General features: G+C 36.8%; 1 protein-coding gene across 6 annotated transcripts in view; it reads left to right on the forward strand.

The window, feature by feature from the left end:
• Nucleotides 1-23793, forward strand: part of LOC138715082 (uncharacterized) — a 30432-nt gene extending 6639 nt beyond the window's left edge. For 5 of the 6 annotated variants that reach the window (XM_069847595.1, XM_069847587.1, XM_069847621.1 and 2 more), the window contains exon 6: nt 3876-5818. In XM_069847595.1, the coding sequence (XP_069703696.1) occupies nt 3876-5615 (1740 nt within the window). In that variant the 3' untranslated portion in view covers nt 5616-5818. Of the gene's footprint in view, nt 1-3875; nt 5819-9725; nt 9864-11158; nt 11236-20759 lie in introns of those variants that run through there. The other variant, XM_069847630.1, reaches the window with a different exon arrangement.
• Nucleotides 23794-23813: the final 20 nt, after the last annotated feature.

Raw genomic sequence — 23813 nt, forward strand, 5'->3', positions numbered from 1 at the left:
CCAGTAAATGGTCAAATTCACTTAAGGAACTTAAATATTCAATATAATTTCCTATATTGTCTGATTCCACACTCTCGTTATGACCCCGAAAAGCCAATTCTTGTTTTCCTAGAAAGCAGACTGCGTTAATAAGATGCAGTAAAATCTCCCGATTTTTTTTTTCACAAGAGCATTGTGTTGGTTGATATGTAGAGCTTTTCGCTTATCTAGCTGTAAATCAATTCTTGTCTTCCCAAAGTTTGCAAAGTTCATGCTACTACAAATATGAGCTTTTGATTTGTCGTATTCTAGGACTGCCGTTCGAAAGGAGTACATATTAGAAAGCCCCTCTTTTGACCACACGTTAGTTTCGCGGCTAAATAACAAACATGGCCAGCAAAATAGTTTAGACAGTTTAGAAGTACCACACAACCAATTCCACTTACCATATGATGTTGAAGTGAAATGGCGTGTGTACTCTCGCTGTTTTTCTTTTACGTCCATGGACAAATTTAGCTCTGGAGTTGGTCTTTCCATTTTCACAATTTCAACTTTCTCGTTGTTATGTACGACGGTTAAAAGGCACTTTTAATAAACCTTCTATTACACAGTCATTTTCAACACAAACCTCTCCAGAAACTTGTTCTGCCATATTTTTCACAATATCACTTAACTGGGAAATTAAAAACTTAATAATTCACAATTAATATAACTCTTAGACACTCGAACAAATCACAGATTTAAAATAATGCACTGCAAGAACACAATCACATTCAATTGCTAGCGTACTAAGCGTACTGCTGCTTCGCGCCTGCGAAGAAACCGATCACGAGAGCAGCAACTCGCCCAGCCTACAGTGCACGATGGAAACAGAAGGGAGAAGGGGGAACGGGCAGTTGTGCGAAGGACAGCGTAAGCGAAACGGTCACAGGCTACCTCACGTAGCAAGCGGTTTCTCCAGTGATGCCGCCTTGACAACTTGTTTCTTTTCGAGAGCAGAGAGCGCATATAAATCTAACAATTACTTTAATTTTAATTACTATGGTAAAACTAATAATACAAAATTATTACATTATGATATATTATAAACTTTTTCTTTTGTAATTTCCTTGGGCTACCGCCGGTAGCCCCGGTAGTCCGCAAAATACGCCCCTGCATATAGAGTGTTAGTTGGGAGGCCGAAGGGAAAAAGACCTCTAGGGAGGCTGAGATGTAGATGGGAAGATCATATTAAAATAGATTTGAGGGAGGTGGGATATGATGGTAGAGACCTGATTAATCTTGCTCTGGATAGGGACCAATGGCGGGCTTATGTGAGGGCGACAATGAACCTCCGGGTTCCTTAAAAGCCAGTAAGTAAGTAAGTACAGTTAGATATTGATTTCTTGCTTTATGGAATTAATTTCATAGAGGAATGCTTGCTGCCCATTTTAAATAGGACTTAAAGTTATGCCTACCCTCCCCGCCCCTCCCCCTCCCTCACACATGCGCGCGCACGGACGCACACACAGTAGATGTATCTTCAGTTGTCCCTGAAAAGAATTGCTGTAAATTTTAATATTTCAGTCCCTACCACCTCAATTGTCTTTCTCCTTCTATCCATTCTTATTCTCGTCATTACTATTCCAGCTCCATATAGATTTGCTTACCTGATTTCTTCATGATATTTACTTCATGCTTAAATTCCTGTGATTTTGAGTAGTCAAGTGTTATTTATATGTGATAAAAACATATAAGCCTATATGGTATGTCTTTTTCTTCCATGTGTCTTCTACTGCCATCAAGCATCTCCACACTGTTTAGTATCACAAAGTCAAACAATATGCTTTGTAATAATGGTGATCCAGGTGGCCCGGGTTCGAATCTCAGTCGGGGCAAGTTACCTGGTTGAGGTTTTTTCTGAGGTTTTCCCTCAACCCAATACGAGCAAATGCTGGGTAACTTTCGGTGCTGGACCCCGGACTCATTTCACCGGCATTATCACCTTCATTTCATTCAGACGCTAAATAACGTAGATGTTGATACAGCGTCGTAAAATAACCCATTAAAATAAATAAATAATGGTGATCAAATACAGTAGTTACATTTACTATGATATGGTTACTGATGTACTTATAAACTTACTCAATCTGAAGTATTGACACAAGGAAACTTAAGTAGTTGAATAACTCGAGCCAATTTGTAACAGGTCACGTGTGATAAATGACAGAAGTTGATGGTAGTGGCAATAATTATGATGATAATGATTATGGTAGTTATTACGATGTTGATGGTATTACTGATGACAGCAATAAAAATAAAGGTGGCTAATGTAACTTTAAATTCCAATTGCTTTTGAGCTAATTTAATGTGATTTTGTAAGAACTTCCTCTTTAGGTTCTGCATTGTATATAATCACCAACATTTTTTTCACTTAAGTAATCTCTGAATCTCACAACCGGAGAAAAAAATGTTTTTAATTCACTAATATAACCAGTTCCGAAATGAAATAGAGCAGTGTGGACCTTTTTTTTTTTTTGTAGGTTATTTTAGGATGCTTTATCAATGTCTCAGGTTATTTAGCGTCTGAATGAGATGAAGGTGATAATGCCGGTGAAATGAGTCCGAGGCATTTGCTCATATTGGGTTGAAGGAAAACCCCCGGATAAAACCTCAACCAGGTAACTTGGCCCGACCGGGAATCGAACCCAGGCCACCTGGTTTCGCGGCTAGATGTGCTAACCGTTATTCCACAGGTGTAGTGTGGACCTATATGATCTTAAGAGGTATACCATGTATTCATTTCAAAACTTCCAACCTTGAATTACAGGGGACACGATTTTAAAGAAAAACCCATCAATTTAGTTTTCTAGGAAGAAATTCAAACCCACTGATGAAATTTTTTATCTTATCTCCCCACGCCTTCACTTCCAATCCCTGCTCTCAAATATCAAACTGCATCCCCAATTTCCAGACATTATTAGGATAACTTAGTCTGGGTCAACAGATGAGTCGGGTCATTTTCAAAACTATGCTTTCCATACAAAAAATAAGCAACATCATAAATATAGTGCCATCTTTTGCTGAACATTGCAACTTCTTTTATGTATTCAACGCCAAAGTTTGTGGTTGCTGCTTGTGTTACAGTTGTGGAAAATAAAAGAAAGAAGAGTGGTTAAAGGTAAGGGCTGTTGGTTTCATGTGTGGAAAATAAATCTTCGAAATCTTCAGTTATTTTACAATATATAGTGGATCCCGGCCCACTGTGGACTGAACGGTAACGAGAAAGCAGATATGTTAGGAAAGAAAGGAACTAAAATCAACTTAAAAACAAATTTCAAGTTCCCATATGAATCAATAAAACGAGTCATAAAAAGAATAAGTAACAGCGAACAGGCAAAACATCAAAATTCAAAATGGAAAGAATCTTTCAAAGATCCAAAACTAATTCCTGATCTACCTCGAAAATCTGCCGTGGCCATGTTTAGATTGATTGCCTCAGTAAACACCTCCATCGTATTGGAGTACTGAATTCACCTAAATGCTTACTGTGCACCAGAGAAGAGGACATGGAGATGGAGCACCTGGCTAATTGTGAAACTCTTAGGAAATTTGTGGACCTTCCATCAAAATATTGGGAAGCAAGAAGGATGATGACTTCATTGTTAAATCCAGAGCATTAGATACACACACAATATATGGTGTGCAGGATTTGCTCTACTGTGCTTAAAAACAAGTGCAATTCTTGTGAAAAGGTTATGGCATTGCAACATCTATATCGCGTGTGTCAATGCTACCAACGTATGTTTCTAAACTTCACTACGTTTAGCATGATTAGGGTTAGTAAATTACCAGTGAATTGGGTCAATTCCTCTACAAGAGTTTTAAGTCTCTTTACATATTTTCTTTTGTCACAGATGCCTAATAACGCTCACAGAAACCGCAAGTATCGTGTATGGACTGAAGACGAAATGCAGAAAGCCATTAAGGCATTCCGGGAGGGGAGGAGTCAACGCCGTGCCGCAGAATTGTATGGAGTTCCTCACTCGTGTCTACAACGCCGATTGCGAAGTGGTCAAGACAAGCCATTAAAAAATAAAGGTGGCCAGACAACGTTCACCAAAGAACAAGAACAAGCACTTGTTTCCAGACTGTTAAAGTTCAGTGCTTGTGGCTTTGGTATGGACTCTATCACTGTGCGCAGGGTAGCGTTTGATTTTGCCGAGTCAAATAAAATCAAACACAATTTTTCAAAGGTGAAGCAGATGGCTGGGAATGATTGGTTAATCGGTTTCCGCAAACGAAATCCAGTAGTGACATTAAGGAAGCCAGAAGGTCTCTCACTCCTTCATTTCAAGGGCCTTAATAGACAGGATGCGACTGATTATTTTAATCTTTTGAAAGAAACTTTGGAGACATGTGACTTAGTTAATAAACCTCATCTAATATATAATGCACATGAAACAAGTTGTCAGATGAACAATAAGCCAACAAGAAAACTTTTTGCTGAAAAAGGCACCAGGACAGTGTATTTACAAACTTGTGTTGAGAGTGGGGAGGTCGTCACCATACTGGCTTGTACAAATGCAACAGGAAATTTTATTCCACCAATGGCAATTTTTAAAGGGAAAAAATTCCACAAAGAATTTGCAGATGGTTTCCCGAATGGATCATTGGTAACAATGTCTGAATCTGGATGGATTAACGATGAGAAGTTCTTGTGTTGGCTGCATCACTTCCAAACTCACCGGGTTCCAGGAACATGTATGTTGCTTGTAGATGGCCATGCGTCCCATAAGAGTTTGTCTGCACTGCAGTTTTGTGAAGAACACGACATCCATATGGTGTGTCTACCAAGTCACACTGCTCATAGGCTCCACCCCTTAGATAGACCGTTTTTCAAACATCTGAAGTCATATTACGATGACGAATGTAATAAATTCTTGTGTAACACAGAGGAGGAAAGAAAGATAAGTAAACTTTCCTTTGGAAGAATTTTTAAGGAAGCTTGGCTGAAATCAACAACACCGGCAAATGCTGAGGCTGGGTTCAGGTCAACAGGAGTCTATCCCCTGAATGGAAATGCAGTTTCGGAACACGACTATCTACCTGGGAAATATCTGGTGAGTCGATCTGAAGCATCAACTTCAGAAGAACAAAGCACAGCTATGGAGTATGGGGCTGATGTTCCTGAACTCCACTCAGGACATACATCAACATCCAGTGTGACCTTTCTTCTGCCTTCTCCAATAAAAAGAGGTCAGCAAAAGGAGTCAACAAGGAAACAGAAGGCAGTTCTTTTAACTTCTGCACAGAATACTGAAGAAAGAGAAACACTGGAGCGGAAACGAAGACCTGCAAATGAAAGAAAAGAGAGCAGTCTCTTGCCTAAGGTAAACAGGCGTAGAGGTGCAAGAAAACGATTGTTGGCAGAGTCGTCATCTTCTGAGAATGAGAATAAGGACGAAGGTCAGGAGGAAGAGGAAAATAACAGCATGTGTGGATTCTGTTTGGTAAAGTATAGCGATCCTCGCTCAAAAAAACTAGGTGACTGGGTACAATGTCAAGGAAATGGGAAAGAGTGGTATCACGAAGACTGTGTTGGTGCCAAAGGAAAGAAGAAGTTTATTTGTGGAAAATGCAGGTTGTTTGACTAAACTTCAGATGCTTAAAAGTCTGTAAAAAATGACCCCAATCATCCTGTTGGGTTGCCTGATTCAGACTGACTTCATTGGATGAACAGAGACATGCAGTGCATTTAAATAAACATAAATATTATATATATCATTGTTGTTAATCAAAATATAACTAGTGGTATGTGTTACTTCAAGACCACTATAAAGAGAGATATATTCTCAGAGATTCCCGTACATTTTCCCGAATCTGCATTCCCGAACATCCATTTTCCCGAATACAAAATTCCTGAATCACATTCCCGACAGACATTTTTCTGATTTCTTTCATTTTCATTTTCCTGAGTACAAAATTCCCTAATACACATTTCCGATTTCTTTAATTTCCATTTTCCCGATAATACAGTAGTGTATATTACCCTAAATCATATATACCCAGATTGCTCGGCATTATAGGTTTCGACGGTAACAACTTTTGTCAAGTTTACTATGCTGCCATCTAGTTGTTACATAAGGAGTCACGTCATAACTCCCATTTGAATTGCATTAGCAACTGTACTGCCATTTCGTGTTAGTTTATGGCACACGGGTGGCGATCCTGGCGGTTCTCTTCAAAGTGCAACTGATTTTAACATAAGAATGAGCAATCTACCAGATGTTTCAGACCACCCGTATCAGCCTTTTTTCTCGAAAACTATATGATACTGGTTGTTCATAAAAAAATTTTGATAACCAAAACCTATGTAAGGAATCGATTAGTGGCAGTATCATTTCCCATAACAAACCGGAAGTAGGTGTACTTGTGGTCAACTTTGAAATTTCAAATGACAACATGGGTCATTGAAGGTGCCATTGGAAACTACTTTTAAAAAGAAACAACTTTTACTGAAACTTTTTTTTTCTAACTATTATTGTTTACTCAAAATGCAACAAAAATGGTATTTTCTGAGAAATGTTGTAAGATCAGAACATTGTTTAGCACAGGGTGGCGGACATTTTGAACACTTACTATGAAGAGTGTAGGTACATTAACAACATTTAACATTTCTCAGAATGTACCATTTTTGTTGCTTTGTAAGTAAACAATAAAAGTTAAAAAAAAAAAGTTTCAGTAAAAGTTCTTTCTTTTTAAAAGTAGTTTCCAATGGCTCCTTCAATGATCCATGTTCTCATTTGAAATTTCAAGGTTGATCACAGGTACCCCTACTTCCGGTTTGTTACGGGAAATGATACTGCCACCAATCGATTCTTTACATAGGTTTCAGTTATCAAAATTTTTTTATGAACAACCATATCATATAGTTTTCGAGAAAAAAGGCTGATGCGGGTGGTCTGAAACACCCTGTATATGTGATCTGGGATATTACCACACAAATGTATGTAATATAATTATGATATAATTAATTACACTTTCTCTTTACAAAGTGAAATAATGTCCAAGTTTCCTCAGCAGTGAGGGGAGTGAGACGGTATGCAAAGATATGGAATACCGCCACTGGTTTCTACGGCCAGAAAACATACCATTAGTAAAAATGACATACCATCACTGAAAAAATGTGGACCATAAAAATTGTTTATACATTCTTTACAGCAAAGAGTGCTATCTGTTTGCCTCTTAGATCTAAACCATACCCTTCTGGAACTGTATTCAACTCGTATTTAGACACGTCATTTATTTGATAAGTCAACCTCTGGAACGCTTAACAATGGTAGCATTTTAAGTATAGAAGGCTGTGATCTGGACCTTGAGGTGGCCATTGTTGCCAATTTATGACTGTGTCATCAGATTTTATTCTTTTAAAATATTTATCAGTGACAAATATGTTGTTGTTTTCTAATGCCAGGCGTTTGACAATAAAGTCATTTGACCTCTTGCACTCCAATATTTTTCAAAGATATTATCATGGCCAGCCACTGAAGCACAGATTTTGAGGTGTTCCGAATCCATTTCTTGGTTTGAGTTGCACAATGGGCAGTTAGGGGACTGATATATTCCAATTCTATGCAGGTGTTTGGCCAAACAATCATGGCCTGTTGCCAATCTAAATGCAGCTACAGACGATTTGCGTGGTAAATCGGGAATTAACTGTGGATTTTGATGCAGGGAGTTCCATTTTTTCCCTTGGGATTGTGTTATCAAATTTTGTTTGTTGAAGTCTAAGTATGTAGATTTAATAAATCTTTTCACAGAGTAATACGTGGATTTAGTAACAGGTCTGTAAGTAGCAGTGCTGCCCTTCTTTGCTAATGCATCCACATTCTCGTTTCCCAGGATTCCACAATTGGATGGTATCCATTGGAATACAATTCTTTTATTGAGTGATATTAATTGAGAGAGCATTTTAGTTATTTCTGCTGTTTGAGATGAAGGTGTGTGTTTAGAGACTATTGATAGAATAGCTGCTTTGGAGTCTGACAATATAACTGCATTTCTAAATTTATTGATGTGGCATAGAAGATTCCTGAGACTTTCACTTATTGCAATGATTTCTCCATCAAAACTTGTTGTTCCATACCCAAGAGATCTATAAAGTGAGAAGAGACAGCACGTAACACCTGCACCGGCACCTTGTTCTCTGGAGATCAAGGATCCGTCAGTGTCATATTTTGTTTTTGTTCTGTTTTTGTTGTGTCACAAGCACATGTTTAGAAACTTGTCATTTAACGTTTACAAAAGGTGCTCAATGTGTCCCCCTCCATTGTTTACACATGCCTGAGCACGGTGTACACAGGACTGGCGAGTTCGCTCAAACACCATGTTGTCATCACGGATCAATTAGCATGCATTTTCAACAAGTTGCAATAGCTCCTCTGCTTCATTCGCTGGTGTTGCATAGACGACAGCCTTCAAGTGACCCCAAAGGTAAAAATCTAATGGGATGAACTGGGTGGCCAAGGCACTGGACCACCGCGTCCAATCAAAAGAAAAACAATGTACCTACTACTGTCTTGTCACTGTGTTGTTTGTAATCAAACACTGGTACAACATCAAAACAAAAACAACACAATAATATGGTCAGATACTTACGAAAACAAACGTCACTATTACTCCAGTAAATAAGCATTTTCTGTCAAATTTTCATATAAGGAATTGTTCCTATTTTTGATCCAGGAGCACGCACGTTCACAATCTTTCAAACATACTTATGACTCACCTATATACAGTATCATGTACGTGTACGTTTTATATTAAAACTCTTTCCAGCTTCTACCTACGCTATGTATAATTCTGATCTATAGTCTTCGTGTGGAGACTTTAACTGTTCTTACAATTTATTTTCAGCATCTTCAGTTTTACTTGATTAATTTGAATATATATTTCCGTCTAAATGACTTATCAAAGCACATTAACAAATTATAATAGGCCATATTTCTTTTTGTAAAAACTTTGATAAGTCATTTAGACGGAAATATATATTTCAATTAATCAAGTATTATAGGAGACTTATCAGAATACCAGCACAATGATCTTCAGTTTTATTAATGTATTTTCTTTTCTCCCTATGTTTCACTCTTGTAAAATGATTTTGGGAGAGCTATGGCATAATACCATAGTTGGGTTTCCTTTCGGACTTTGTTCTTCAAGTTTTACTTTATTTACTTACAAATGCCTTTTAAGGAACTCGGAGGTTCATTGCCACCTTCACACAAGCCTGCCATCAGTCCCTATCCTGAGCAAGATCAATCCAGTCTCCACCATCACATCCTACCTCCCTCAAATCCATTTTATATTATCCCCCCACTTACGTCTCGGCCTCCTCAAAGGTCTTTTTCCCTGCAGCCTTCCAACTAACACACTATGTGCATTTCTGGATGTAATTCGTTATTTCTAAATATTGGTCATAGATAATGTCTTTGCAATAGGTATTTTAAAACTATAATCATTTTTAAGGTAATTAAGTTATTAAAATTCGATCAATGGAGATTATTTTTATAATCTTAGATGGTCACTTTATGCTCTCCATACAGTACAATGAGGAGATAATCCCTTAATATCTTGGTCATTATAAAATGGTAAACTTATGTAGAGCCCTCTGTGTTCATTACGATTTTATTCTTACATGTTGAATTTCTGGAATAGTAACTCATGTGCAACAAAATATATTTTACACGTTTATTATATTTGGTACACAGGTGGGGAACTTCTTGGAAGTGAATCTGAACAAAATCAAGGTGGAACATTCAGACCAGAGTTATGACGATGTATCAAGCATCAAGTTTGAAGAAAATGGTGGTCCCACTTCATTATCAGTTTTAAAATTAGAAGTGGAGGTGAGTTGGTATCCTGGGTGTTTGGGAACTTGCTCATCAGGAAGCAAGAATACCATATTTAAAACGCTCAGTTGCTAGCTTTAATTATTTTACTTTCATAATTCTTTTACTCCCTCTTTATTTATATTTTCTTTAAACCCATGGTGTTTTTTCTAAACACGATCAATAGAATATTGTCTAATTTATGTCACCAAAATCATGAGAGATAGGAGAAGAAAATATTTGGTGTTTAACAGAAAAGTTCCTCAATGAATTTCTGTATATTCGTGTTTTTTAAACTCCTAATGTGTAACAAATTCCTGAAGTTATTTAATTTTAAGTTTAAAAAATTCAAATTAAATACTGTTCCTATTCTTAAAGGAAAGGTTTCATAAAATACTTTTTTGAAAATGCAAAAGGCACCTCAGTTGCTAGAGTAATTGACTCTGGACTAGTATATCATGGGTTCAATTCCAGATGCCAGCGATCAGAGTGTGGTGTCCATACTAAATCATTCTAGTGCCAAGGTCATGAAAGCATGTACAGTTTTACCTCCTTGCACCTCTTGTGCTTACCTGATATGAAAAAAAAGCATACTTTTACCAAGAAAGACAAAGAATTTCAGATTAAATTATAGCCTGACAGGTAAATCAGTGAACATTACAGCAACTTTTGATTTCTGCATAAAGTCCATCTTATTACTGATAACTGTTAGAAAACAGCCGAAACCTATTTTCCGTTCACAGGTAATAGCTGATGAATGTCTGCAAATTGCTAGAACACTGCTGGAATTTACCTGCTTCAGAATTAAAGAAAATGAGTTCTGATTTTACTGTAAAGAATAATGTATGGAAGTTTTCCTCTAATTGAAAGCCTCAATGCATGTAGCTCATAAAATACAGAATTGCAGTAATTTGTAAGTTTTGGTGAAATAGAGCATAATAACAATACATTATGTTCTCTAAAAATATTACTTTCAAGAAAAGAAACTAATAGAGTTAGTGTCTGGAACTGTGTCTTTTAAATAGTGATTTCAGAAGCTGACCGAAGCATTATCTGCAGTCGGTATTTTTTTTTTAAGTATCATCTTCTATTTAAAACATCATTGTCTAATTCTGATTGGCTGATCGGCCTTTGCCCTTCATGGGCTGTTACATCACAGAACTATTTCACAACATAAAAAAGAAGAGATAGAGGCAAGGAAATCTTTCCCATTGTTATCAGTGTGTTATTAAAATCAGAAATTGGCTCGATATTTATCAATAATGAACCAGTTCTTTTTAACTTACTCTATGTAAAAGGAATTTTATTTTCAGGATCAATCATGCAATGTGGAATGTGTGAAGGAGGAGACTGCAGGTATAACGATAGAAGAAAATGATGCATTGGATCAGTGAGTATAGTAGTATAGTGTAAGGGCTCATTCACATGAAAATTAAACATAACGTAAGCGTTAACTTAACGTTACAGTAAAATCAAGACGTCATACCATCATTCACGATGGGAACATAAACATAACTGCAAACATACTTGGTAACCATGGAAACATAATAATGACGCCATTTCTTCATATTCTGTTGTATACTTCAGTGCTCCACGATTGTGTTCTGTTTGCAAATCATGTAAGCATAAGCATGAAAGTTTGGAGTTTGCAAACTTCCATGTTAACATCTTACGGTAATGTTTATGTCATTGCTTATGTGAATCATTGTGAATGATCCCATTTGGTAGCCTGGGCGCAAACTTCTGTGTTTATGTTAAGGTTTTGTTTAATTTTCATTGTGAATGGGCCTTAAGAGTTTCCATCTTTGTTGAATTACAAGGAGACAGATTATGACAGGACTTGTGTTAACTCATTTTTATGCTTGTAAGCAGAACAGGTTTAATTTATAATTATTTTTAAGTACTCTGTGATATCGTTTTATTATTTAAAGTGTTGGAGATTGTATTATACAGGGTGATTCACGAGGAAAGGTAAAAAATTTAGGATACGATATCTTAGGCCATTTTGAGTGAACGTAGGTCCGTTTTCGAACAATGACAGAGCTAGATGCATTTTTTTATTTTTGGTAAAACGTCACGCCCCAATGTGAATCAGACGTTACCATATGGGCTGATGTGAGATGTGAGACAAGGTCACCGATCGCAATGAATGACGTAACATTGGAATCTGCATTGTGAGTGATGTAGATAAGAGAAGTTCATCTCACAAACCGGATGGTGGGGCATTACAAATGGCCAATCGCCTGCCCTTGTCTGATGTAATGACACAGAACCAGCACATAACGCAAATACACTATCACTTATCAGTACACAGCAGTTCAGTCAGCTACCTGCAGTACAGTAGTTATACAGATACAGTTATCGGAAGTGTTAAGTTGTCTTTTTCAAGATGCCTTATAAATTTTCGACTACAGAATACGCCGATATTGTGTATGTTTATGGTTTGTGTGATGTAAGTTCCTTGCATACCGTCGCTGAATATGAACGATGCTTTCCGAACAGAAGGGTACCATATCGAAGAGTACTTACTGTCTATGGGGTTGGATGAAAGACTTGGTATAGCAAAGGAAGGTGGAAACGAGAGAGGCGCTAATCGACCATATTTTGGATGCTGCACACCGCATAAAGAATGGCCACGAGCGAGAGCGCGATTCACATCCGAGCGCAACAGTGTGTTGAAGCAGAAGGAAGTACTTTTGAAAATGTGCGAAAACATCGACTCCGATGTCTGGAATATTAGAAATGTATGCATACGTAAATATAAACTCTAAATTTGACCGTTATCTGTCTCTAAATGCGAGTTAGTACAATTGAATCTCAGAAGTTTTTGTGAAATCAAGGAGCCATATCTCCGTAATCGTTCCAAAACAGACCCATATTCATATGAACTTTTTGACTCAGAATAACTTCAGAATTCACATCCTAAATTTTTTGCCTTTCCTCGTGAATCACTCTGTAGAAATGTCATAAAATTGTACTATTCATAAATAATAATAATATAATAATAATAATAATAATAATAATAATAATAATAATAATAATAATAATAACAACTTCAAATCCCTATAACATACAGAATTTGAAGTATATTACAAACTTTGAGAATATAACTTATTTAAAGCATACAAATTGTATGTAGTATTCCTGTTAAATGATTGTATTCGTAATATAAAGCTAATATATAAATAGATCCTCCTGTGCGTGAAACTATGTTTCTAGAAAACAAAAATAAGGAATCATAAATCCGTTGGAATAAAAAGGTTTGGTTTTTTTTTTCAGATTATTCTTCACACTTCAGTTTTTATGCTCAACATAATTATTTCTTCAGTTCATATACATTCTTGTAAAAAATACTATTTATTACGTTATGCATTTTATACACTATTTTCTTTATAATAATACGGTAGCAATATTCACTTACCCATCCGTTTAACATTCACTCACTCTTCTATCAACTGCTCACTCTCCACATACAAAGACACAACGCACATTATTACGAAACCTCTATAAGACAAGCGTTAAACATATTTACACAGAATATCAAAAGTCACTAAATGAAGAAATTTGGAAAACGATCCTCTCATACTTCACTATTGCGACAACTATTGTAGTGATAACAGCAAACACTTACATTAACAATCAATAATGTGTCCTAAAGGTACAGTCACACATCGCTACTTTTGCAGCGCTGCAGTACAAAAAACTGGGTAACTCTTGTACTGCGACGTGTGAACAACGGTGCAACCTGAAAAGTAGCAGCTGCCGAACCTGCTGCCCGCTACTTTCCCATGCTGCGCGCAACTTAAAAGTAGCGACGTGTGAACAGGGTTCTCAGGGTTGTAGCCGCAGCATTTTTGATATCGGTTTTGTTGAAACTTTTGCTGCGGTTGCAACCAGTGTTACCATCCAAATGTGCCAATCATACTTTTATTGCTTGGATATATTTTAATGTTAAATGTGATGAAAATAAATTATTTGTAACAGTTATTAAATACACAACACAGCCTGAGCATAATTGCTGACGATATAATTCATTTTTTAAATTTTCCGTAGTGTAGTTCCAACATTGATTACATGAATATACTGTTGGTTATCATTTAAGTATATAGACTTTTTAAAAGCTTTATAGTAAAATTAATGTCAATTTCTGAATACTGGATACGACAGAAAAGCAAATAATAGATAAGGAAGCTTTCGCATGAGTTTCTTAATAATACGAACATAACCACAAAATGTATATTGAGAAGTCAACACGGAGATGGAAACCTGCAGCTTGACTGCGGCTGCAAAAGTAGCGACTTGTGTGTGAACAGACTCGCAACCTCCAGTTGCAACTTTTGCAGCACTCGGGTTGCACAGCACGAAAAGTAGCATGCAGCATGCTACTTTTGGCTTACGTGTGAACACGACACGCAACTTTTGCAGCTGCAGTACAAAAGTAGCGACGTGTGACCGTACCTTAAGATCCTTGTATTTACAGGTCCATGCAGCCGCAAAATGAAATTAACTTAGAAGAGAAGGGCTTCAAGTGCGACATTTGTGAGAAACTTTTAAACCAAGCATAGTCTTCTAATACACAAAACAACGCACACAGGGGAGAGGCCCTACAAATGTAATATGTGTGAAAGGAGTTTCAGACAACGACCACATCTCATAGAACACAAAGTAACTCATACTGGCGAGAAAGCTTTCAAATGCGACATTTGTGAGAAGTTTACTAGGAGACAGACTCTTGCTTCTCACACATTAATACACACAGGAGAGAAGAGATATGATGTGACATTTGCAACAGGCGTTTCAGACAAAAACAGCTCCTGGTTTCACATTCATCAGTACACATGAGAGAAGCGTTTCAAATGCCAAATTTGTGAGAAGAGTTTCAGGCAATGACCAACCCTTACAGCACACATTAGGTTCGTTCCAACAAGCGGTTCATGGATCAGTTCATGTACGGTTCCTGTACCATCTTATGCGCATGTGCTAGTTAAACATCTGCTATGGGATTGAAACTGGACTGGACGCTGTTGGAACGCTTTCGCGGATCGTTATGTACTAAATCCAGAGATGCTATAACTGTGATCATCTTTGCTAAGAACGGGATGCTTATTATTATCATTTCGCAGCTAATTCTAATTGCAGAAAATAAAATTTCTATCATTTTCTATTAAAAGATGACAAAAAATATGGAAGGCAAGAATTCCGCTAATTCAATGTTGTGTACTGTGGGACTCTCATTTAAAAATAGTTCTTTTTTTTAATTATTAATTTATGTACGTTATTTATTATACTTTTAATCAAAGCTGCATGTTGAAATTGTAATTAACTATTTCAATACCCAAATAATTTCCATTCCCTTTCTTTTTGGCGAAAATATAAATTAAATCTCTAGTTTTATTATTCATCTGTACTGTCACTTTTCATCTTTAATCTCATTGATGTGAACAGTCGATCATGTCTTTCTTCAGTATCCAGGAGACGTTGGTGAGCTAATGCACATGCTCGTCTCGTGTACACTTCCGTACATGCCTCAATCCGCGGACTATTTCTGACCGTTCCGAACCCGTGTCAAAAGCTTGTTGGAACACCCGACTGCAGTACATGTTTCTAGTTCAGGACTGGTTCGGATTGTGTTGGAATGCTTTTTCTGTACTGCGCATGCTCACGATGGTTACGGACGGTTCCTGACTGTTGTTGGAACGAACCTATTGTTACCCACTCATGCAAGAAACAACCTTACAAATGTGGGTTTTGTGACAAGAGCTATACCCAGCGACAATCACTCAGTTCTCATACAGGCCAGAAGCCTTACAAGTGCAACATGTGTGATCGATGTTTTACCCATCGTGAGTCTCTTGTTTCACACATTCTAACCCATAATCACGGGAAGTCGTACAAATGCGACGTTTGTGGGAAGCGTTTTGCATTGCCTCACTATCTGCAAAGACTCAGCATCCCCATATATAAATATAAATCCCACAAGGGTAGCTGCCCTTCAGTAAGGGTTGCCAGAAGACACAGCATACTAAACAAATAAAATAAAAATAAACATTTGTGTTATCAGTATTTACGATTTTCATTTTCAAATGGAAGCTACCCTCGGGAAAGTAGCCTACTTTTATTCAATAATTACTAGTAATCAGATAGAATATAAGGCAATCTAGGTGTACAGGTGATTACGTAAAATCTGAACAGAATATTTCATTACGTCTATAGCAATAATTTTCAAAATTTTTAAAGGAATTCCAAAAGACTTCAAACATTCAACTGAGAATTTTGGAATTGTTCCCCTTGCTCCGAACAATAGGCCAAATACTTCAGTCCGTCCTTGTATATGATAATAATCCCTAAAGTATTGAATTGTAGAGTCATAGATGGTCTTCTTTTCTTCATGTACTGCTACAGGTTGTTCAACTGCAGTTTCAAAGTGCATGGTGGAATCGATGATAATTGCTCTGTCATTCCTTCTATCAATGGCAATGATGTCAACTCGTCGAGAACTTCCATCTTTTGCAAGGCAGTGGACTTCTTGGTGAACCTCGTAGAAGGAAGGAAGGAAGGAAGATTTTTAGCAATAAGTTCTCGTATTGCATGGTGTCTAGTATTCCGGATGAGAGTTGCATGTTGGCAGAATCCCAGGATGTGGGGTAAGGTTTCTATCTCAGTGCATTTTCTGCACTGGAAGCCATCCTGAGACCGACCTGGCATGGCACTCACGTTTCCACTCGGATACTGAGAGACCATCCCTTGTTTTTATCCAACTGTTAGCTGGCGTGTATTTTCGTCAAATAATGCCACACCTCTGCCTTTCTGTTTGAGTGTGCACCATTTTTTGTATTCCTCATCTCTTAATATATTTCTCAGCGTTGTACTAGTTATTTTTTTAGTCTCTGCAAGCAGTTGTCCTCTTTTTTATGCTCAATTTATTAAGACAGTTATTAGCCTCGACTTCTAGATTTCTTGATGCATTAACATGACAGTTATTGATTGTTTGCAATGTAAGGCAGTAATTATACCGTTGAATGTGGGCTCGAAATAATCCCAAGCCTTTAACTTTAGGGGAACTGTATATCATGTGATATGGTATGTCATGCGGCAGATCTAAAATTTGTTTCAAAGAAGATGTCAGAAGCATATCAGTATCCTTTAAAAATACTTTAGGCATCTTATCCTTACCTGATTTAGTTTATACAGGATCTGGCAGTTGGTTCTGATGAATTTCAGCATGCTGTTGTAAGGTTGACTATAAAGTATTTGAATACCATAATAATAAAGATTATGTTTTCAAGAATGCAATTTATTGGCATATTTTTATTTTTTTGAAATGATACTCTCGGTATCTTATGCTTTGTTGCAATCTTACCCGCAAATTGTTCATGATACATAGCAATAAATGGCATTTAAATGTGCTTAAATACGACAGGCTCATGTCAGTAGATTTACTGGCATGTAAAAGAAGAACTACGGGACAAAATTCCGGCACATCCGGCAACGCTGATATAACCTCTGCAGTTGCGAGCGTTGTTAAATAAAACATAACATTTACATAGCAATAATCCTGAGACTTCTGCCTGTATCGTACTCTTCAGATCCTGGACACAGTGTGGTCTGGTTTGAAACATCCTTTCTTTGAATTATGACCACAGGTAAAAATCATCAACTGCTGTAAGGTCTAAGGATTGAGGTGACCAGTTGATATCACCAAAGCAAGAAATTATGTGTCAAATCTTGTGGGGTTTTGTTTAACTGTAAGGAGTAGCATAACTACTTATCGATACAAAATAGTTGATTGCAAAAACAATTCATGCTTTGTCTCTGTTATCTTCATCGTCATTGGATACCGAAGATATACATTCATAGTTAGAAGAAGAGAAAAAAGTCTTTCGATTCTGTTTGGTAATTTTTAATGTACTGATTAAATTAGCTGCTGAAAGTGTACATTTTCTCAGTGTAGAAAAAAGAAAATAAAGATGTTTCGTATGCATTTAACTTAGTGACCACAATTTTTTTAATGAGAAAAAAAAAGCATTTTTTATTTGTTTCCTTTTCTGTTACGTAACTAGTGACCACAGACCAGGGATTAATTACGCAAACCATCTACAAAATTTGAATTAACATTTGGTTCAGAGTAACCATTTCATACTAGACATTGCCTGCCGACATTTGTCGTGTTTCCAAGTCCTAAAATAGAACTTGACTTCTACAAGTCCTTATGAAAATGAAGTTCCCTGATTTGTTATCTCACGCCCAGAAAGTTTGAATTTTCGTAGGTAATGTGAAAAAGTGTTTTTACATTGAAATTTCGGGGGGGGGGGGGGAAAGAACATCATATTGTTACAAACAGACGGATATTCAGCTTCACTTCTGAGAATCACCTCTTCCAATTGCAACCAGACTATTAAAAGCATTTGCTAGCACATTGACAATTCCACTTATCACACACTCCTTCATAACTTTTTTTTATGTAATAATAGAAACATAGGACAACATTACAATAGTTTTGTTAAATGTACCATTGCAACTTTTCAATAAACTTTCAATGTTAACCTACCTCATGTATTTATTTCTTTAAGCCAACTCCCATAAAAGTTTGCCCACCACTGTTCTGAACAGAAGATATACATGATTTTAGTAGTACTACTGGGATCATACGAAAAAATTTATCAGAATAGAGTATTCTCAAATCATAAATAGTCTCCTTTTCAGATATAGTTAACCAGTCAATACTGTGATGATAACGATGTTAATATTGATTATTATGATGATATCTTCAGCCTTAGTTTAGTACAGGACTTCCCAAACTTTTTGAGACTATGTCTTCCTTCACATGTTACATTTTCCTTATAGTGCCCCGCCCCTGCACAAAAAAAAAAAACAAATTCGATTTGGTAATATTTTTTTTAAAGAATGTAATGTGTGTATTTATTCACACTGCAATGGGTATATACCCGGTGGCAGTGGTAACTAATTACACTCAATAATGACAATAATAAACTTATTAATTAAAATAATACTAATAATTAATATTAACAATAATTTATAACAATAATAATAATAACAGGGAATATCCTAAATTAAATGAAGCACGATCACTTAAAATAACATTTAAAATAAATCTAATTTGTATCTTAAACCTAAGTTCGAACTAAAACCCACGAGTATGATACGTTCATATCTGCACAAGTACCTTTCAACACTACACTCATTTCGCTGTCAACTCACTCACTGCACTGGAACTACGACACATTTCACTGATTCTATCCTGATTTCACTAACACTTCAAAAACATTTCACTGTTCAAATACTTTGCACTGCCACTATAAACTATAAAGCTTCCCTGACAGGAACACGTTTCACTTACACAGCACACTTCACTGACACAACACAAATTCTTCACTGATACAACACTTCAATAACAAAATATCATTTACACCCTTTAAATACTGTGTATAATTATCGTCTATTAGTAAGGTCCTTAAGCCTATTTTTAAATACATGTTTGGTTGTTGGTAAAACCTTTAGTAGGTCTGCAGGTAAAGCATTCCAGTCCCTGATAGTACGATTGAGAAAAGAAAACTTTCCAGTGTCCGTCCTCTGTCTTTTTTCCCTCAATTTATATGAGTGGTCGTTCCTTGAATAGTAATTTGGCTGCTGCAACCTATTTTTTATTTCTCTCCAGGCAGGCTCACCTCTATATGTTTTACATTACTAGTTTGTATTCTTTCGAATTGAAAGTACAACATTAGAATAAAATAGATATGTACACGTACTGTAAAGTTGCGTGTTGCACTTCATTATAAGTACAGTCTTAGAAAAAAGTTTTATCGCACAGATGCTTTATAAAGTACCAGAAAGGAGGCAGTGCGCATGATCAGACATACAATGAAACAAAACTAAATTTATTCCTCAATTATCATTCTGTTATTAACCAGGTCGCTCGTCCTCTGATCATGCGCACTGCTTCCTTTCTGGGAAGTATAAAGTGTTTGTGCGATGAAACCTTTTTTCTAAGACTGTACAGTAGTAGCAAAAAAAAAAAAAAAACGGACCAACCCTTGTAGCTAATTTCAGAGCCTTGTTCACCCAGAGCACGATAGACTGGTAACTAAGACTTTCGTGGTTCGAATACTGTCTGGAAGGGAAACTTTTTTTTTGTTCCTTATTCAAATTTATCCCCAGTACTTTTCGATCACTGGTAAAATTCATGTTCTGGGAATAATAAGTTAATTAAGTAGCACAACATCGCTGCAATCGAAGTAATGGCATAATACTGGGTGTTCATTTCAAAGTGTGTCATGACGTCACTGTTGATGAGTCAGTGATTTGAAGCGAGTTTCAGCTTTTGTGTCAGAGAAGTTGCCTATTAATCAAGGCGTTCAATCTGAACTTGAGAACGTGTATGGTAAACTTGAACGTCGTAGAAACAGATGGCGGCCTGTACAGTCTGTGTGCTACCATAACCTCTTTCGAACTGTGTTTTGCGCGGCCAAGTCGTACACAGGGTATTTGTTATCATCGGTTGCGTACGGAAACATTCCACAACACAAATCAAATGCTCCGTGTCCATGTTGACCGTCGAAGTTAATGTCAACAAATACATAAGTAATCGTCTTAACCCTCTCCACATATCCCGACAGTACGAAAAAAACTCACCTCAGTACGTGTTTCCAAACAGTTCACATTCCTGCCACTACAGGCATAACCGTACGTATCGGTAAGTACTCTTTTGAATGAACGCCGTAGTTGCTAGGGAACTTCTCTGGCACATAAGTAAGACACCTCTGCAGAAGTGTAGGAAGATTGAATTCTCTAGGCTCATCGACTAGCCACATGACGGCATACAGTGAGCCATGACACACTTTGAACTGAACACCCAGTAGTTTCCAGTTATGTCACTACATATCTATGTACTTACAGGTCTGTGCACCCATACTGTGAAGAAAGTGTGCGTAGCCAAGATGTTGGCATGTCCGAGGAGCCCATGCAACACTCTGACATAGGGACCAACACGAAAACAAATGAGAATCAAACGCATGAAGTTTGTGGATGTGGAGAAAACCCTAGCACACAGAAGGAAGCCAACATCTTGGAGCAACGGGACAGTTTAACAGAACAGTTACATATTAATTCCGTGTTGCAAACAGACTCCGAAGTGTGTGGAAAAGAATCTAATGGTTCCAAATGTTCGAAATATTCTATCTTGCGAGACAAATTCTTTTCACTAAAGTCAGAGTTGAAAGACAGACGCTTAGTTGTATTAGCTCTTGTGAATGATGGTTATTCTGCCAGAGAAGCATCTCGTGTAACAGGTGTTCCAATCTCTACAGGGTGTCGGTGGACTAAACTTTTCCGAGAAACTTCACAGGTTGCGAAGAAGCATTCTAAGGGTCGCCCACGCATCTCCACAAAGGAGCAAGATAAGGCTCTTCTATCACGCGTTGAAGACAACCCTTCACAGCATGCTGCTGATCTCAAGGTTGCGGCTTCATTTCCAGGAAGTCTACAGACAATTCGCAACCGTCGTAAAGAAGCTAGAGTTAAGGGTCGCTATGTAGCAAAGAAGAACTGTTGACAGCAAATCTGTCTGTCAGCTGAAAACATACACAGAAGAGTGTGGGACTTTGGACTGCACAAGGGTTATTTCGTTTACAAAGTCAGTAGTGCCTGCTGAGTCCTTCGTAGTATATACTGTTTTCGCTGTAAGAAAAATCCTAATGTAAACATAATCACTTTGCTGTCATATCTGTGATTGGCTCCCAGTCGAAACACTCACATGACGCAGGAAAATATAGTTCGTATTTGGCAACCACAATCTTGTATTATTTGAAAATAAAAAATTGAATTCTAGTTGTTCAATACAATGAAACATTTAACTTCACTCATGTGTAAAACGCTATGTAAAAGAAAAGCTACTTTTATATTTTGTTATGTACTATGAACGCGGATGAATACCAACAGAAATACCGAGGTAGTCTGTTTTTGTAACAAGCTGGCGTCACTTGAGCTCGTAGTTGTTCACGTAAGCTAGTATTGAAGTATGGCTTCGGTATCCTCAACTGTCCATTATGAGGACATAAGACTTAAAAATAATTTAATTGTAGTAATTATAAAGTAAATGTTTCCCAAACAAATGAATGCATAGTAGTGAGGTTAGGCCTACTTGACGAGTAACGGAAATTATTTAACATGAAACAGAATGTACAACACTTACTGAGAATCTATGGCGCCAAACAGCGGCCAATGAAGCCTCACTTCAGTCACGTGCTATTGTTTACATTAGGATTTTTCTTACAGCGAAAAGATTATAGTATTTACTAAGCTTGCATTTGGATTCAAAGGTTACAAGCCCAAACCTAAAAAGGGTAATAAAAATTCAGAGCATGCCCAATGGCATTATGTACAATACGCGATTGGGCCAGGAGGAATTTCATCCAACGTAAAATTCGTCCAGTGGTCTTTCTGGTCATTGTCACTTTGTCCAAAACAGTAAAGACCAGCAAAATCTTAGTCCAGTTTTGTCCATGAAGGTATTCGTTCAAGGGAATTGATTCATTTACATTTTGATTAAATGAAGTGAAACAACATGATTATGGCTGACATTTGTAGTTTGTGTTACTTTAATGATTTTTTTTTTTCTCATAGGTAGTCGTTATGCACCTCGCCACACATTACTTACTGGGTGACATAATTTTTTTTTCCTCTTTAATACATTATGGAAATACATAATACCCTAGATCATAAATACCCCAGATAGGTCGGCCTTATAGGTTTTGAAGTTAACAACTTTTCTCAGGTTTACTACGCTGCCATCTAGTTGTTACATAAGGAGTCACGTCATAATTCCTATTTGAATTACATTAGCGACTGTACTGCCATCTCGTGCTCGTTTACGGTAGACGGTTGGCGATCCTGGCGGTTGTTCTCTTCAAAGTGCAAACGATCTTAACATAGCGATGATCTATCTGTTATATATATATATATATGATCTAAGATAATACATACATTAAATAGTATTGAATATGTTAAATGAATTTACCCCAGTGTTCAGGGGTTCAAAATCTTTGCTTATCTTTTTTTTTTTTTTTTTTTACACCACCATCACTTTAGGATATTTTCACTACTCGTCGAATGGAAATGATACATGTAACCGTAATTTTCTTAGATTTAACGTCTTTTCGTACATTGTATTAATCATGGCATTTTTACTGTACAATTTAAAAACAATTATTATTCCCAGGGATCCAATTTGCAAGAATGTTGTTAACAGAGTAACAAATAACAACGATGTTCATGGAAGTGCTAGTATAGCTAAATTTCAAAATGTAAGTAAGAAACGTATTGCTAAAGAACGTTTAAGTAATTTTGTAATTTATTATTCATAATTAATTGTGTAATATGATTTATGAAACAACCTATACCAGAAATAACAAATTGCATAATCATAAAATACCAGTACCATCTTGTTTACACATATTGTTAAAGGTAAACAATTTTTTTAATTGACGAAACTGCTTGACGAAAATGTCTTGGACCAAATATCCATGGTCTATTTATTATTTTGGACGTCTTACGATTTGTCCAAATCGTCTTTTGACAAAATATCTTTGGACAGGATATTCTGCAAGCATCTCATTGCTTTATGACACATGAATGAATCAAATCATGCCCCTTCCCTTATTGTGGGAGGTCTCTATGAACAGTTCATCGGCAATTTCTTGTAGGTCTTAGATGTAGAACTACTCTTTTGTATTCAGCACTATATTTAAAACTTCACATATTCTGTCCTGAAGAGCATCAAGAGTTCTAGAGTGAATCTCGTAAAGTTTATTGGCCCAGTGCCATAAGAAAAGATCACAAGTATAAGATCTGGGCTTCTAGCATGCCGCTCTGTTGGTCCATGACATGATTTTTTAAAATTGCATATGGCGGTCACAGCCCTCAGGAAAGATTTGCTGGACGGCTTCTACGGAC

Source organism: Periplaneta americana, chromosome 2 (assembly GCF_040183065.1).
Source record: "Periplaneta americana isolate PAMFEO1 chromosome 2, P.americana_PAMFEO1_priV1, whole genome shotgun sequence".
Lineage (NCBI taxonomy): Eukaryota > Metazoa > Arthropoda > Insecta > Blattodea > Blattidae > Periplaneta > Periplaneta americana.